At 41.8% G+C, this 14,043-nt stretch overlaps 1 protein-coding gene across 2 annotated transcripts in view; it reads left to right on the top strand.

The window, feature by feature from the left end:
* DOCK11 (dedicator of cytokinesis 11) overlaps nt 1-14,043 on the top strand; it is a 189,068-nt gene that overhangs the window by 64,694 nt on the left and 110,331 nt on the right. For both annotated transcript variants that reach the window (XM_032391396.1, XM_032391395.1), the window contains exons 7-12: nt 236-370; nt 2,922-3,099; nt 3,491-3,570; nt 5,398-5,481; nt 8,880-9,020; nt 10,441-10,653. In XM_032391396.1, the coding sequence (XP_032247287.1) occupies nt 236-370; nt 2,922-3,099; nt 3,491-3,570; nt 5,398-5,481; nt 8,880-9,020; nt 10,441-10,653 (831 nt within the window). The remainder of the gene's footprint in view (nt 1-235; nt 371-2,921; nt 3,100-3,490; nt 3,571-5,397; nt 5,482-8,879; nt 9,021-10,440; nt 10,654-14,043) is intronic.

Raw genomic sequence — 14,043 nt, 5'->3', positions numbered from 1 at the left:
TGACTTCAAATTTTTCATCTTAAAAAGTGAAAGTAATTGTAATTCCTAATGACTTCTCAGAGGTGTGTGAAGATTGTCCAGATATAATGGCTGTGGCAAGCCCTTGAAGGTTTTTAGTGCAAAGAAGCTGTTTATTTATTTATTTATTTTTTAATCTTTTATTGTTATGTTAATCCCCATAGCAAAGAAGCTGTTTAAATGTTCAAATGTATCATTGCTGGTCTTTCCCCTATAGGTATTCAAGAGACGGTATTTTTACTTGACTCAGCTTCCTGATGGTTCATACATTCTCAACTCCTACAAAGATGAGAAAAACTCCAAAGAATCTAAAGGTTGCATCTACTTGGACGCCTGCATTGACGTTGTTCAGGTAGGGCTATCGAAATCACCCTTTCTTCTCTTTCTTGAAGAGGGTTATTGACTGACTATTAAGAACCTCCGCATTTTTCTTTCATGGTCAATGGCATCTCCATCCACCAAAACATTTATACTAGGAACCTTAGAATCCTCCCCAGTGCCCTATTCTCGCTCTGTGCGAGAATTCAAGTGTTTACTCAGGCCTCTGGAATGGGGCTCCACAGTGCTTCTTGATCTCTTACCTTCTTTCCACTCCCACTGCCCTTCCTCTGGTTCTCCTTTTGTCCTCTCTTGCCTAGTCTTGCCTTCCTGCCCTCTGATTTGTTGCCTTACTGTAATCCATCCTCCGAAGGCAAAGCTGGGGTCCTTCACTTGTCTACTTAAAACCTTTTGGTTCTTGATTTATCATCTTGCAGAGGGAGAGCTAAAGCTCTTACCATGACCTTGCAGGTCACGGTGATTTAGCCTCAGCCTACCTTCTAACCTCATGCCCCCCGCACCCCATAGACACTTTGCGCTCTAGCTACTCTAGGTGTATTTGTCTTTCTTCCACTTGTTTCTCTGCTTGGCATACACTTTCCCCTTCTGTTCCTGTTTGAACCTTATCTTTCAAGATTCCGTTCAAATGGCTCTTATGCCATGAGATGTTTTCTGTTTCTCTCCTCACCCTCATGCCCACCACATGGAAGGGAGCTCCCCCTCCCCTGTGCACCACTTTGCTTTTTCCTCCGTCCTAGACTGAAATCATACTCCAATTTGTGGTTCATCCTGTATATTCCTTCTGGGATTCTGGAGACCATGTCTTACTCATGTCTGTGTCCCCTGTAATAATCAGCAGTGTTGTGCACCCAGGAGCGGCTTAACAAATGTTTGCCGATGTGAATTACCGAGGGGGCGTGGACAGAGATGCAGTGCGACACAGGGCTGAGAGATGATCTAAATAGGAAGTCCATTGGCCGAGAGAAGGAGCCATCACTACAGAGCCTGGGTGGCATGGCTGACTTTAAGGAGCACTTAGCTGCTGGGGAGGTGGAAGGTGCTGGTTCAGGGCGCTCGTCCTACCTGAATCTTATTGTCAATTCCACTGAATCCCACTTATTATTAATCCCACTCAAATGAGATTGTCGTGTGGATTGAATAAAAAACACTTAAAAGGGGCGCCTGGGTGGCTCAGTCATTAAGCGTCTGCCTTCGGCTCAGGTCATGCTCCCAGGGTCCTGGGATCTAGCCCCGCATCGGGCTCACTGCTCAGCGGGAAGCCTGCTTCTCCCTCTCCCTCTGCCTCTCTTTCTGCGGGTGCTGTCTCACTCTCTCTCATGCTCTCTCTCAAATAAATAAATAAAATCTTAAAAAAAAAAACCACTTAAAAAAAATAAAGATCTATGTGAATAAAAGGTGTCTTCATATATATATAATATATAAAATACATATACTATAAATATATTTAGTATATAAATATATATAAAATATATAACATAAATATATATATAATAGAAAAGTTTATATATAAAATATAAAAAATATATAAGTATTTATAAATAAACAAACAGCTTTCTTATGTTACTAGAAGAAAGAGGGCACATGATTCCCAGCTTTTCTCAATTAGTCTAGTCCGGATTTTGCCCTTCCTTTATAGTGTTCCCTGCCTCTGCTTTCTCCATCTATTTATGATTCCCCCTCCCAAATATTTTCAAATATATAAATCTTGAGGACTTGCTACAGCCGTTTAATTTCATCCTTTACTCTACTTTGAAGATGAGAAGGAGGATCTTTCTTGGTTCCTTCTTGAGTGATGGCCATGTAGTGGGAAATTATGGATTCGCGAGTGTTTCTTGAAATTAATGCCGAGGTATTTGGGAGAGGGGAGAGTGTGTCATTTCTTTTGTCACGACAGAGAAGGAGGTAGTGTAAAAGAAGGCGTCATCATGTTTGAGCAAAGGAGGTTGCTTTTGTTTTCCTTCTGTGCTAGTGTTCAGCATGGGTCATTTCCATATTTTTTACTGCGAGTCGCCATGTAATGTGATCCAACTCTAGTCTTCTTTTGTGCTAATTTGATGCCCTTCATATCATGCATGGTACCGCGAACTTGGTATCGGTAGCGTGTTTTATGGTGTGATGTGAAACAAGTACCAGGTTTATTTCAAATCCCATTTGAGCCTGTTTTCAAGGGCTGATTTTGAAAATCTACAAATATGCAAGACAAACTTGCAACAGGGTAGAAATTGTTACAAACATTTGCTGATTTTTATGGTGGCAGTTGGATTCTCTAGATGTGGAAGATGGGAAAGGGCCTTACATGATAATACTGCGTCGACAAGTAGTACCTCATGCCAACTTTGTTCATATACCACTGTGCTCAGTAGTGAGGGGAAGAACAGAGGTACGTTTGGCACAGTCCTTCATCGTCTGGCAGTTTCTATTTCTTGTTGAAAGAAGCAGTTCTTTCATGACAGTATTGACCTGGGTATGTGCTGAGCTGAGGTAAAAATAAATAAACGAATGAAGTCTAATATTGAAAGGGTAACTAAACTAACTGAACACATGCTTTTTCTTTTTCTCTCTAGTGCCCCAAAATGCGCCGTCACGCATTTGAACTCAAGATGCTAGATAAGTATAGCCATTATCTGGCTGCTGAAACTGAGCAGGAAATGGAGGAATGGTTGCTAACTTTGAAAAAGATTATTCAGATCAATACCGACAGTTTAGTGCAAGAGAAAAAGGAGACAGTAGAAACAACCCAAGGTCAGAATTTTTAAATGATTCATTATCGAGGTAAAGCTCTTATCTTTAATCTGTGGGAATGTCCTTTGTGTAGGGTGAATACAGAATTCTTAATCTTGAAGGTTGACCTACTTCCTCATTAGAAATAACTATGGAGGTTGATAGATTTTTTTTTAAGAGTTGATGCTGCATGGGTTCTGACACGTGAAATATAACCAGACTAAAACGGATAGGGAATTCATGGCAGATTGTCAAAAGTCCGTTAAAGTTTTCCCTGTGCTTTCATAATCAAAATTCTTTGCAGTAAATCTAGTAGGAGAGGATGGGGTGAGAGAGATAGTTAGGATATTCCTCTTAGGTGATTAGTAATGGTCTGCATGGTTTGGAACATCTGCTTTTAATGAATTTGCAGAAGATGAAACTAGCAGCCAAGGAAAAGCCGAGAACATCATGGCCAGTTTGGAAAGGAGCATGCATCCGGAACTGATGAAGGTACATCTTTCTTATGGCAACTTGCCTTCAACTGAGACAATGCAGAGTTAGCTATTAAAGTTTTAACGCTGGATTCCATTTGGCAATGTCATTTCTAAGTTAAAAACCACAGCAAATTAGTGAAACAGGTAGAGATTGTAAGAGAAAAGTTATACTCCTGAAGTTGGACTTAAAGGGCCAACTAACAGTTTGGAAAATCTTATTATTTTTTTTTTTCTAGATGTCAGAAGGTACTTTCAGATTTTTGTGACTTTATTGATGTTCCTTCTTATTCAGCATAATTACTATATGTCATCCATAAAGTAAATATTCTTCATTCAAGGGGCTATTGATACAGATCAAACATGATGTTCAGTCTAATGATTTGCATATGTTAACTTCATATGAAAATCACATGTTCTGTCTATGTGTAAATACATATGTGTATATACATATGAATAATTTCATCAGATAAAGATTTTGGTGACCAGGGGCACCTGGGTGGCTCAGTCGGTTAAGCGTCTGCCTTCGATTCAGGTCATGATCCTGGGGTCCTGGGATCGAGCCCTGCATTGGGCTCCCTGCTCCGCGGGAGGCCCGCTTCTCCCTCTCCCACTCCCCCTGCTTGTGTTCCCTCTCTCGCTGTCTCTCTGTCAAATAAATAAACAAAATCTTAAAAAAAAAAAAAAGAAAGAAAAGATTTTGGTGACCAGACATCATTTGTGTTAATTACTCTGCTCTTTGGAGTTTGAAATGAGCTAATTTAGAAAGTGTAGAGGTGATTATCATACCTATCTTAATAGGTTACATATTTTACTATGTGGACTCTATACTATAGAAGAATAGAAGGTTATAACCCATTTATTCATTTAAATCCTCATTAAACCTATTTATATTTTTTACTTTGTTCCTCTTCCTAGACTACTAAGTTACACAAGCTCAGAAGTTATTTTTTCTACTTTATTTAATTTTTTTCTACTTTAAATTTATCCTTCTCTTAACAAAAAATTACCCCCCTCAAACTTCATAGTTTTCCAAAACTTAGGAACACACTCATGATCCCCTGATCTAGGTTTTCCATGATTTTGTTGATGTTAACATATCCTTTCTGAGTCTTTGACGTTCTAGGCCCTACAGCCCACTATGTTTTTCCTAAAGTGTTGGAATCAGAATTATGTATAATATCCCATGGCTAGCACGCTATGGAAGAGAGAGTGTTTTGTCATTTATTTTTCTTTTGCATTCAAATCTCTTGGATTCCTTTTTTTTTTTTTTTTTTTTTTATACTCCGGTGGGCTGAGCAATATTCTTGATGTCCTAGAGACACATAGAAAGTGTAAGAACCTGATCTGTAGCTTATCATGGGTCCTAGTGATGGTGACTCACCCAGCAAGCGTTTTTTTATCCATCTTAAGTAAATGGAGATGGGGAGTAGTATATTTTTGAAGATCTGTCAGATGGTGGTTTCCCCGACGAGATATTTTTAAGTAATCTTCACACCCAAGGTGGGACTCGAACTCACGATCCTGAGATCAAGAGTCGCATGCTCTACCGACTGAGCCAGCCAGGCGCCCTGCACAAACTAATTATTTAAATGTTATTTACTGGGTTGGTGAACACATTGACATGCTGGGGTATGGCATGCCTGGAGAGAGCATGAAGGCACTGTGCCCCTGTTCCCATACTTTGTCTATGCATTTCTTCCATTTGGCTGCCCTAAAGTTGTATTTTTTAAAATAAAAAGGTGATCGTAAGTACAGAGCAAAAAATAAATAAATAAATAAATGTTATTTAATACTCATTTGAAGGAAGTGAAGTAATGTTTGGTGTGTGTATTTTTAATTTTAGTATGGCAGAGAAACTGAACAGCTAAACAAACTCAGTAGAGGGGATGGAAGACAGAATCTCTTTTCTTTTGATTCGGAGGTCCAGGTATTAATGATATATTTCTTTAAATAACCATAGAATTGCCGCTTATTTAGATGAACAATGTCTGTGAAATGTTGAAATCACTGATTTCTGTACCACTGGGCGATACCTATTGCTTTATATTCATCATGTTCACTTCGAACAGGTAGCCTAACTGACTTCCCTCAGGAGACTGGCACAGATGCAAATAGTTTGGGATTGAATGCACATGTTTTGTTTTGTTTTGTTTTTCTCCTCCATTCCCTATATTTCTTTTCACCTCATCTCATTCCTCAAAAGAAATAAATGAAAGACTGTTTAAAGTTGGTTCCTGCGCTTTTAACCCACTAAATACAAGTGTGATCTAGTAGCAGCGAGTATCTGCAGTATAAAGAACACCAAGTCATATGAGGAATGTGGTTTATTTTCCACTCCTGATGGAGGCCTTGGAACTGGGATAACGTTCATGTCTGGCTTAATCCCACTTTCAGTGGAAAGCTTATGTGTGTTTGTGTATCTCACCCTCTTTCATGAGAGTGAGGCCCCCTTTGTACCAAGATCTATGCGGCTCATATTTAATTCCCTATTTTCTGATCGAATTGCTGATTTGTTTAAATGGAAAGATTCAACTGTATGTAACTCTTACATATATTTTTCTTAACCTATTTCACGAGAAAAATGAAATTATTTGGGGAAAGATGAATTTTTTTTCACTTTTTTCTACATGAGATTTATAATTAAAATTTGGGGATTTTTTTTTGAAATAGAAAAGTTTGCATTATATGTGCATTATGGCTTTTTTATTCTCAGTGAAAATAGATCGTAAAAATGTAGTTGGGGGAAGACTGATTTTTGTTGTTTCTTCTTTGCTTCGAATGGTTTTCTAAATAAGTTTTTTTTTTTAGTTTGAAATGGGAAAAATATATAGTCTATATATAATGCAGACATTTTTCCTTAATAAAAATACCACACAAGAAAAAGAAATTATTTGGGGGAAATATTTTTTAAAAAAAGCTTTATCTCCTACTTTTTTTTCATAGCAGTATGATACTATTTGTGTAAGTTATGTGATTTAAAAAAAAAAAAAGTATAGCTGGTCTTGAGAGTGTTAGTTCTAAGATACTCATTCAGAAAGTTGCTTGTTTCAGGCAAGTCTGAGCCTTTCACAGAGCCCCCCCACCCGCCCCGAACCCCTCCGTGATTGGGCTCTAATTGGACATGTCAGGATCTTTCATTGTATACAAAGAAGCCAATTGACTGTGGTTGAAACTCAATCCAGTGTCTTTAAAAAAATTTGTGGTGTAGTGTTTTTGTGGTCATGGCAGTGAACTCAAACGTAACATCAGTTATCAGTGAGCTACGACAGCCAGTGAGGAATTCAGAGTTGTGATGAAACTTTAAAGCACAGAACAGTTGAATTTAATGTTGATTCCAGAAGGCAGTGTCCTCGCAGAGAAATCTGTGCTGTATGTGTTGAGTCTTAGCGCCATCCTAGGATGTCAGCCTTCTCTTTTGACCCCAGTACGATGTTTAGAGAGAGATCTTTCTACCACTGACCTTAGAGAATAAGGAAACACTAACCGAAGGAGACAGCTCCAACTCGGGACTACTGGGCAAAGTCCCATGTCCCAGCATTCGGACTCACGGGCCTCAGAAGGGAAAGGATTTGGGGGCTGGGGTGGTTTAGTCCAGTTTCTCTTCACATTCCACTGTCTGAATAAGGTAGAAGGGAGAGCAGATAAATGGGCGGAAATTAGAATTGATCTCCATGGTAATGACTTGCTTCTGCTGGCTCCAGAGATAAGTGTTCAAGAGGGAGCTGTCTAGTTCCACACATTTGTATTCGGTTTGTAGATAAATAGACTCCAGGGGTGGGAGGTGGGGGATGGCACTTTCAGGTACGAATATTATACTTAGGCCCCTAGAAGGAGGATTTTGTCAGTGATGCAGGCTAGGTCAGAATGGCTATAATTATCCAACACTCTTCCGGCACAATACCTGTTTTGGCTTGAATTACTTAGGCAGTTGAGAAAAATTCTTGTGTTTCTTGGCTTGAGTTTTCCGTATTGGCAGTATATTCTATTCAGATTCACCCAATCATTTCCCGCCTGCCTTGTCTCGGGTCTTAAAGTATAGTAAGTGGTCCCACAATCTATACTTTTCCTCCCATTTGTGAACAGAACGTAAAGTCTGTTCAGATACTCAGAATGAACGGGATGAACTCAGATTGCCTGAACTATGTGAGCTGAGGAGGAGGATTCTAGGAGTTTCTTTGAGGAGGGACAGATTCCTCCCTTGCTGAAAGGGATCCTTGACTCCCAATATCTGTTTTTAAAACTTAAAAAAAATTTTTTTTTGAAATACCAATAATTAAAAAAAAATTATCTCTGTGGCAGTCAGGACACATCCCCCAGCTCTGTTCGAAGCTGAGTTCAGTGTTTATCACTTTTCGAAGCAGACGCCCCTCCCTCTGTTCATCGTTGAAATGTAGGTGGTCCACAGGGTCTAGCTGCTGCTGACTCCCTACCTAATTCAGATCTCCAACCCAGACCTCTGCTGTTTCCCCAGCCACTTAGTAACCTCACCTCAAACTGGACATGTCCCGAACTGAGCTCACCATCTCCACTCCTCCTCCCCCACATCTACCATTCCTTGTTATCTTGCAACCAAGTTCATGACACCACAGTCGAATTGTCGAATTGTCTAAGTTAGAGACCATCGTGTTATTCTTGATGCCTCTCATGTCCATTCATGGCCGTTTTGCCTCCCGTACGCCTCATAAAAGACACAGTCTCTACCATACTGGAACGTGTATTTTGTGGGGAAGGCTAATAACAACTAAGGACATATGGAAAAGTCATGTTCGAAGACTTAAATCAAGGAAAGGGAGTATAGACTGTCAGAGTGTGCAGTCCCCTTAGGGAGTTAAGGAAGGTCTCTGTGGAAATGCCAGTGGATCGGAGACATGAATGAAATGAGGGAGTGAGCCATGCATCTGTCTGCGAGAACTGCAGATGCAAAGGCCCTGAGGTGGGCGTGTACTTGGTGTGTTGGAGAAATAACCAAGGAGGCCAGTGTGGCTGGAACAGAGAGTGGGGGTGGAGGGGAGGCAAGGGTGGTGGGAGATGAGGTCAGAGGATTGAGGGAGGTAAGGACTCCTGTCAGATAAGGCTTCATAGGCCATGGTACAGACTTGTAACTTTTCCAGTGCTTTAGATCAGAGTTTCATCATCTCCCTCTAGGATTTCGCTGTCAGTGTTTGAACCTTGGTGTAAGAGCTCTAGAAAGACTTATTGAATGAAAAAAAGGGTTTGAATGAAGAATGGATAGAGAACCGTAGGATTCTGCAATTATTACTTATAGACCTATATTAATATGAATCCTATTTTTTTGGAAATGATTTATCATCATCTGTTTTGTAGAGGTTGGACTTTTCAGGAATTGAACCTGATATAAAGCCATTTGAGGAAAAGTGCAATAAACGTTTCCTGGTGAACTGCCATGATTTAACTTTCAATATCTCGGGTCAAGTTGGAGACAATGCAAAAGGACCACCCACAAATGTATGTATGACTTTTCCTTTCACGTCCCTTAAACCAGCGCATTAAGGACATGCTTTGCTTTTTTTATCACTAGAAGTAATTTACGGGGTGAAAATTCCATTGCTACGTGCTATGATAAATTTGACATGGAGGCATTTCGTACATGCCTTTCTTTTGCCAAAATATGAATATGTTTTCATCCTGAGAGGATTCGTGAACCTATCAACCTATTCAAAATGGCAGATAGAGTAGGCTCTTGACATTCAAAAGGGACATGTGTCCCCGAACCTGGACCATCCTCCAAGTTGCGAATTCTGCCAGAGAATGTGACTTCTTTTGTGAGGCTGGCTCATCACAATGAGTAAGGAACCCGCAAACCAGGCGGGGATGCAGATACCATGCAGCCTGCTAGTCTCACTCCTTCTCCCAGGGTGAATTCATTTTGTTCTTCACAGAAAAAATTCTAATTATGAGCCATCGTGGATCATTTGAGTTACTCAGAAACACTTGAAACCATAAGTGTAAAATCACCAAAGAGACTGCATTTTATGCTCACCTTTTTTTGGTTCTGGTTTTGTCTTTGACAAATATCCACAGTGATGATTTATTCTCTTCCAGAGTAGCTAAAATGCACTAGCAGGCTTCCTGTGTATAAAGGGTTAATCTTTATGCCATTTGGCACGAAATTTCCCTTTGTGACCAGCTTTCAAATGCCATCTGTAGGGAGGAATCGTGTCTTCCGAAAGTGCTGATGGGGCAAAGCTTTTGTCAAGTCATTTGATGTTGACTGATATTAGCTCTTATTAAAGGTATAATCTAGTAAGCTGTAACATAACAAAAGGGAAGATTTATTTTTGTTCGATAATATTGGCATTGTTTTTTTTTTTTTCGGCGATTTCAGTAAACCCATGGAGAATTACATTTTATTCAGAGACCAATCGATGTTCTTTTTTTTTTTTTTTTTTTTTTTTTTTATTTATTTGAGAGAGAGAGAATGAGAGAGCAAGCACATGAGAGGGGGGAGGGTCAGAGGGAGAAGCAGACTCCCTGCCGAGCAGGGAGCCCGATGCGGGACTCGATCCAGGGACTCCAGGATCATGACCTGAGCCGAAGGCAGTCGCTTAACCAACTGAGCCACCCAGGCGCCCCAATCGATGTTCTTTAAATGTGGCTTCTGCATTCTACTCCTTTAAAGAAAGTGTAACTTGCAGAATTATTTATACCTGACAAAAGTTAACATTTGATAGCCTGTTATTTTAGAGCACTCCTTCAAAATAGATGCAAATGAGCCCTAATGCCATTTCAGCTAAATGCCATACTCAGAAAGGAACTGCAATCACAGAGTCTCGAGGAATCAAAACATCATTTTGTCGTTGGCGTCCCTCCCCCACGCCCCCCCCGAAAAGTCTTCACTTCCAAATGTCATTGTTTTCATTCCCAGGTTGAACCCTTTTTTATCAATCTCGCCTTATTCGACGTAAGGAACAACTGCAAGATTTCAGCCGACTTCCACGTAGACCTGAATCCCCCATCTGTCCGGGAAATGCTGTTGGGCCCTTCAGCCCAGCTGGCTGGTGATGGAAACCTGACGAGCTCTTCCCCGGAGCCTTTCATTCATGGCATTGCTGAATCCCAGTTACGCTACATAAAGCAGGTAACGAGTCCCCTTTTAGCCTTCCGAGTGAGAAATCGAAACAGCCCCGTGGGTTCTTTCACCCGCTCAGACCGATGTTCTCCCGGGCATTCCCATCTCTTGTAAGGTCAGTGGCCAGGTGTTTTTCTGGGGACTGAAGTGGGAGGGACAGGATGGAAACCAGCAAATGCTAGCACCGCCTCAGCGAAGTAACATTTTCAGTTGGGACCGTGATGTGAGCCTCAGAGGAAGCATTTTGTGAGCTGGAATGTAGGCACACCCCCACGCTCCTGTGCGGACTTGTGAGCAAGGCGGTGGGTGCCCAAAAGGCTTGTTTCTTCGAAGAAAAAATGGACCCTGCCATAGCCCTCCCATCCCTAATTCCCAGCTCCGTTAGGAGTAGGTAGCTGGGTTTGGGTTTTGGTTTTTGCCTTGGTGTGCCGTCTCGAGTTCCGGATATCTGTTAAAATACCATTAGATTTTTCCGTAGGACAAGAGCAAAAAGCACCCCCTTGCAGAAATTTAGGAGCTATGTACAGAACTTTACAGAACTTCAGCTGAAGCCTGGCTGCTGACCAGACAATGGAGTTCTGAGTGTGTTCACGGAAGACAAGGAAATTTGGCAGGGAAGGGAAGGTGCCCGTCTGAATGAAACTTCACCGTCAGGGCAAGTCTTGTGACGGTCACATTGGAGGCTGTGTTTTTGGAAGGTTCGAGTACAGGACAGGGGTTCCGTGTGTCTGTTCGGCTACAGCCCTGGCTGAGGTGCCGTTAGATCAATGTTCCTCAAATTCCTGGCCCGCCAGACTCCCACAGCAGCCAGACCCCCCCACACTGGCGATCAGATTCGTCCAGAAAATCGTTCCTGTCGGTGGCCAAGTGGTAGATGCCCCAGAGCTAATCTCCCATGTTGTCCGGAATTTGGGGAGCTTCATGTGCAAGCGGGCAGTGTCCATGCTGACCCCACATGAATAGGTAGTTTTAATGGAGCATAAAGGCTCTTTATACGAGGAGTTCTGATTGAAGAGCAGTGGTAGGGGACGGCTTATGTGACATACATAATGCTGTGTTCTCTGTCCTGTGTGGTGCAAAGAAGCCCCTTTAGAAGGAGCCTGACACATCCCTGGCATTTTGACCTCCGACCACGCTGCAGGCCACGAGAGGTTAGGCAGAACAGAATTGATGGTCTTCCTTCCCAACTTTTGCAACTAAAAGGAAACTCGACTGTGACATAGAATTGAAACTGGAAAGAGGCACAAGAACAAAGCAGCTCACGTTGTAAGATTTATTTTTCCCCCAATAAAAACGTGGTTCCTTTTTTTTTATTATAAAGCTAAATGTATTATTATGTAGAAAACCCAAACAATACAAAACGCATAAAGAAGAAAAAGTCACCCCCCCATAGACAATAACTGTCAACATTTTGGCCAACCTCTTTCTAGACATCTCTGTGTTTATATAAACACATAGATCTTATGTATGTTCTTATACAAAATAGATCCTGTTCACACCATTTTATATCTACTGTATTTATTTAATATCACGTTTATCCTATATCAGTATCTCTGGATCACTCACATTCTTAAAGGCTAATGTGGTATTCCATCAACCTAGCTAATTGGGATATTTGTCATTTTGGGATATCATAAATAACACTGCATTGAACATCCTTGTGCATGCATGTTAGCTCACTTGTTGAATTATCTCCTTAGAATAAATACCAAGCACTGGGGTTTTCTGGGCTCGGGATTATGCTCATTGGTACAGATTTTACATGTGCAGTTACTTCCTTCTTTGCGCTCTGGATCTGTGGTAGTTTTACATCGCCTCTTTTTTTTTTTTTAAGGTTTTATTTATTTCTTTATTTGTCAGAGAGAGAGAGAGAGAGAGCACAAGCAGGGGGAGGGGCAGAGGGAGAAGCAGGCTCCCTGCTGAGCAAGGAACCTGATGCAGGGCTCGATCCCAGGACCCTGGGATCATGACCTGAGCCGAAGGCAGACGCTTAACCTACTGAGCCACCCAGGCGTCCCTACGTCGCCTCTTAGTTTGTTACTCAGATAGATTATGCTTGTCACATGTGTGAACATTCACTACTATGGCGTATGCTTCTAGAAGAGATTGAGCAAGTACAGTATAAAAGTATTTGAGAACCTGCTATTGAATTATGTGTAAAATTTTCTGCACCATATCAAATAAGCCCTTTTAAGCCAATGACGTATTTACTTTATTTCTTCAGTGTACTTAGCTGTACGTTCAAGGCATGGAGTTTAAGTTGTGGTCGTGGGCATCATCCCACTTGTAATCTAGGTCGGGAAGAAAATCCAACAGTTTTTTCAGTATCTCCCGTATGCCAGAATTTCCCATCAGTGTCTCATGTAATCATCATAGTCTTGTGAAATAGTGTACTTACGCTGTTTTGGGAGGGGAGGAAAGGGCAGATCGTGAGGTGAAGTAAGCTGCCCACCATTACACAGCCCACAGCCGTGAAGGCAGGATTGGAACCTGGGTCTGTTGGAAAGACCCCAGTCAATAATGGCCAGCAGAATGTAATTAACATACTGCACCCTGTCACACAATGGTAGCAGACGTGTTTGCAAGGCAAGGGGGGCTCGGGGGGTGGGAGTTAACTTAGGGGGCTGCACAGAAGATGTGGGACTTGGGAGAAGAAGCCTGAGAAGCACAGAGGAGAGGTGGGAAGATGACCCGATGGGCAGTGGCCTCAGATGGCTTTATTGTCTTACAACCTTTTCGGACCAACTGATGAGACCGGGAAGTGGTCATTTACTTCAACTAGTTGAACATTTTATTTTGGAGAAGTTTTTTTCTCAACTTCTTCCCGTTTAGGATGAGGAAGCAGTGCTGTGTCGGAGAGAGACCAAATGTAGGCAGATCTGAACCCGAATCCCAGCTTGTCCATTTTTCAGCAGTGACAACTTTAGCACTTCCTTATTTTTTTTTTTTAAGATTTTATTTGTTTATTTGAGAGAGAGAGCAGAGAGGGAGAGCACATGAATGGGGGGGAGGGGCAGAGGGAGAAGCAGACTCCCCGCTGAGCAGGGATCCCGACGTGGGACTTGATCCCAAGACCCAGAGATCATGACCTGAGCCGAAGGCAGACGCTTCACTGACTGAGCCCCCCAGGCACCCCAAGTTTAGCACTTCTTAAGTGCCACTGTATTTCTCTTGCTTCTTTATCAAGTCCCTTATTTTCATAACACCCCAGCAAAGTAGGTGGGTACTGTTACCATACGCATTTTACAGATGAGGAAATTGAGGCACAGGGCCCGTCCAGTAGCTTGCCCGGGGTCACAGAACTTAGAAGATGAGGAACAGGACCTGAAACTAGGCCTAGCAGGTTTCAAAGGGCAGGTGTTTACCCCTGCGTTGTACTGCTTCTGTGTTACCCGGGAG

This window comes from Phoca vitulina, unplaced genomic scaffold, assembly GCF_004348235.1.
Source record: "Phoca vitulina isolate PV1807 unplaced genomic scaffold, GSC_HSeal_1.0 scaffold62, whole genome shotgun sequence".
In the NCBI taxonomy this organism is placed as follows: Eukaryota; Metazoa; Chordata; class Mammalia; order Carnivora; family Phocidae; genus Phoca; species Phoca vitulina.
Note: the sequence above shows the minus strand (reverse complement) of the source record. Positions and strands in the feature narration are given on the sequence as shown.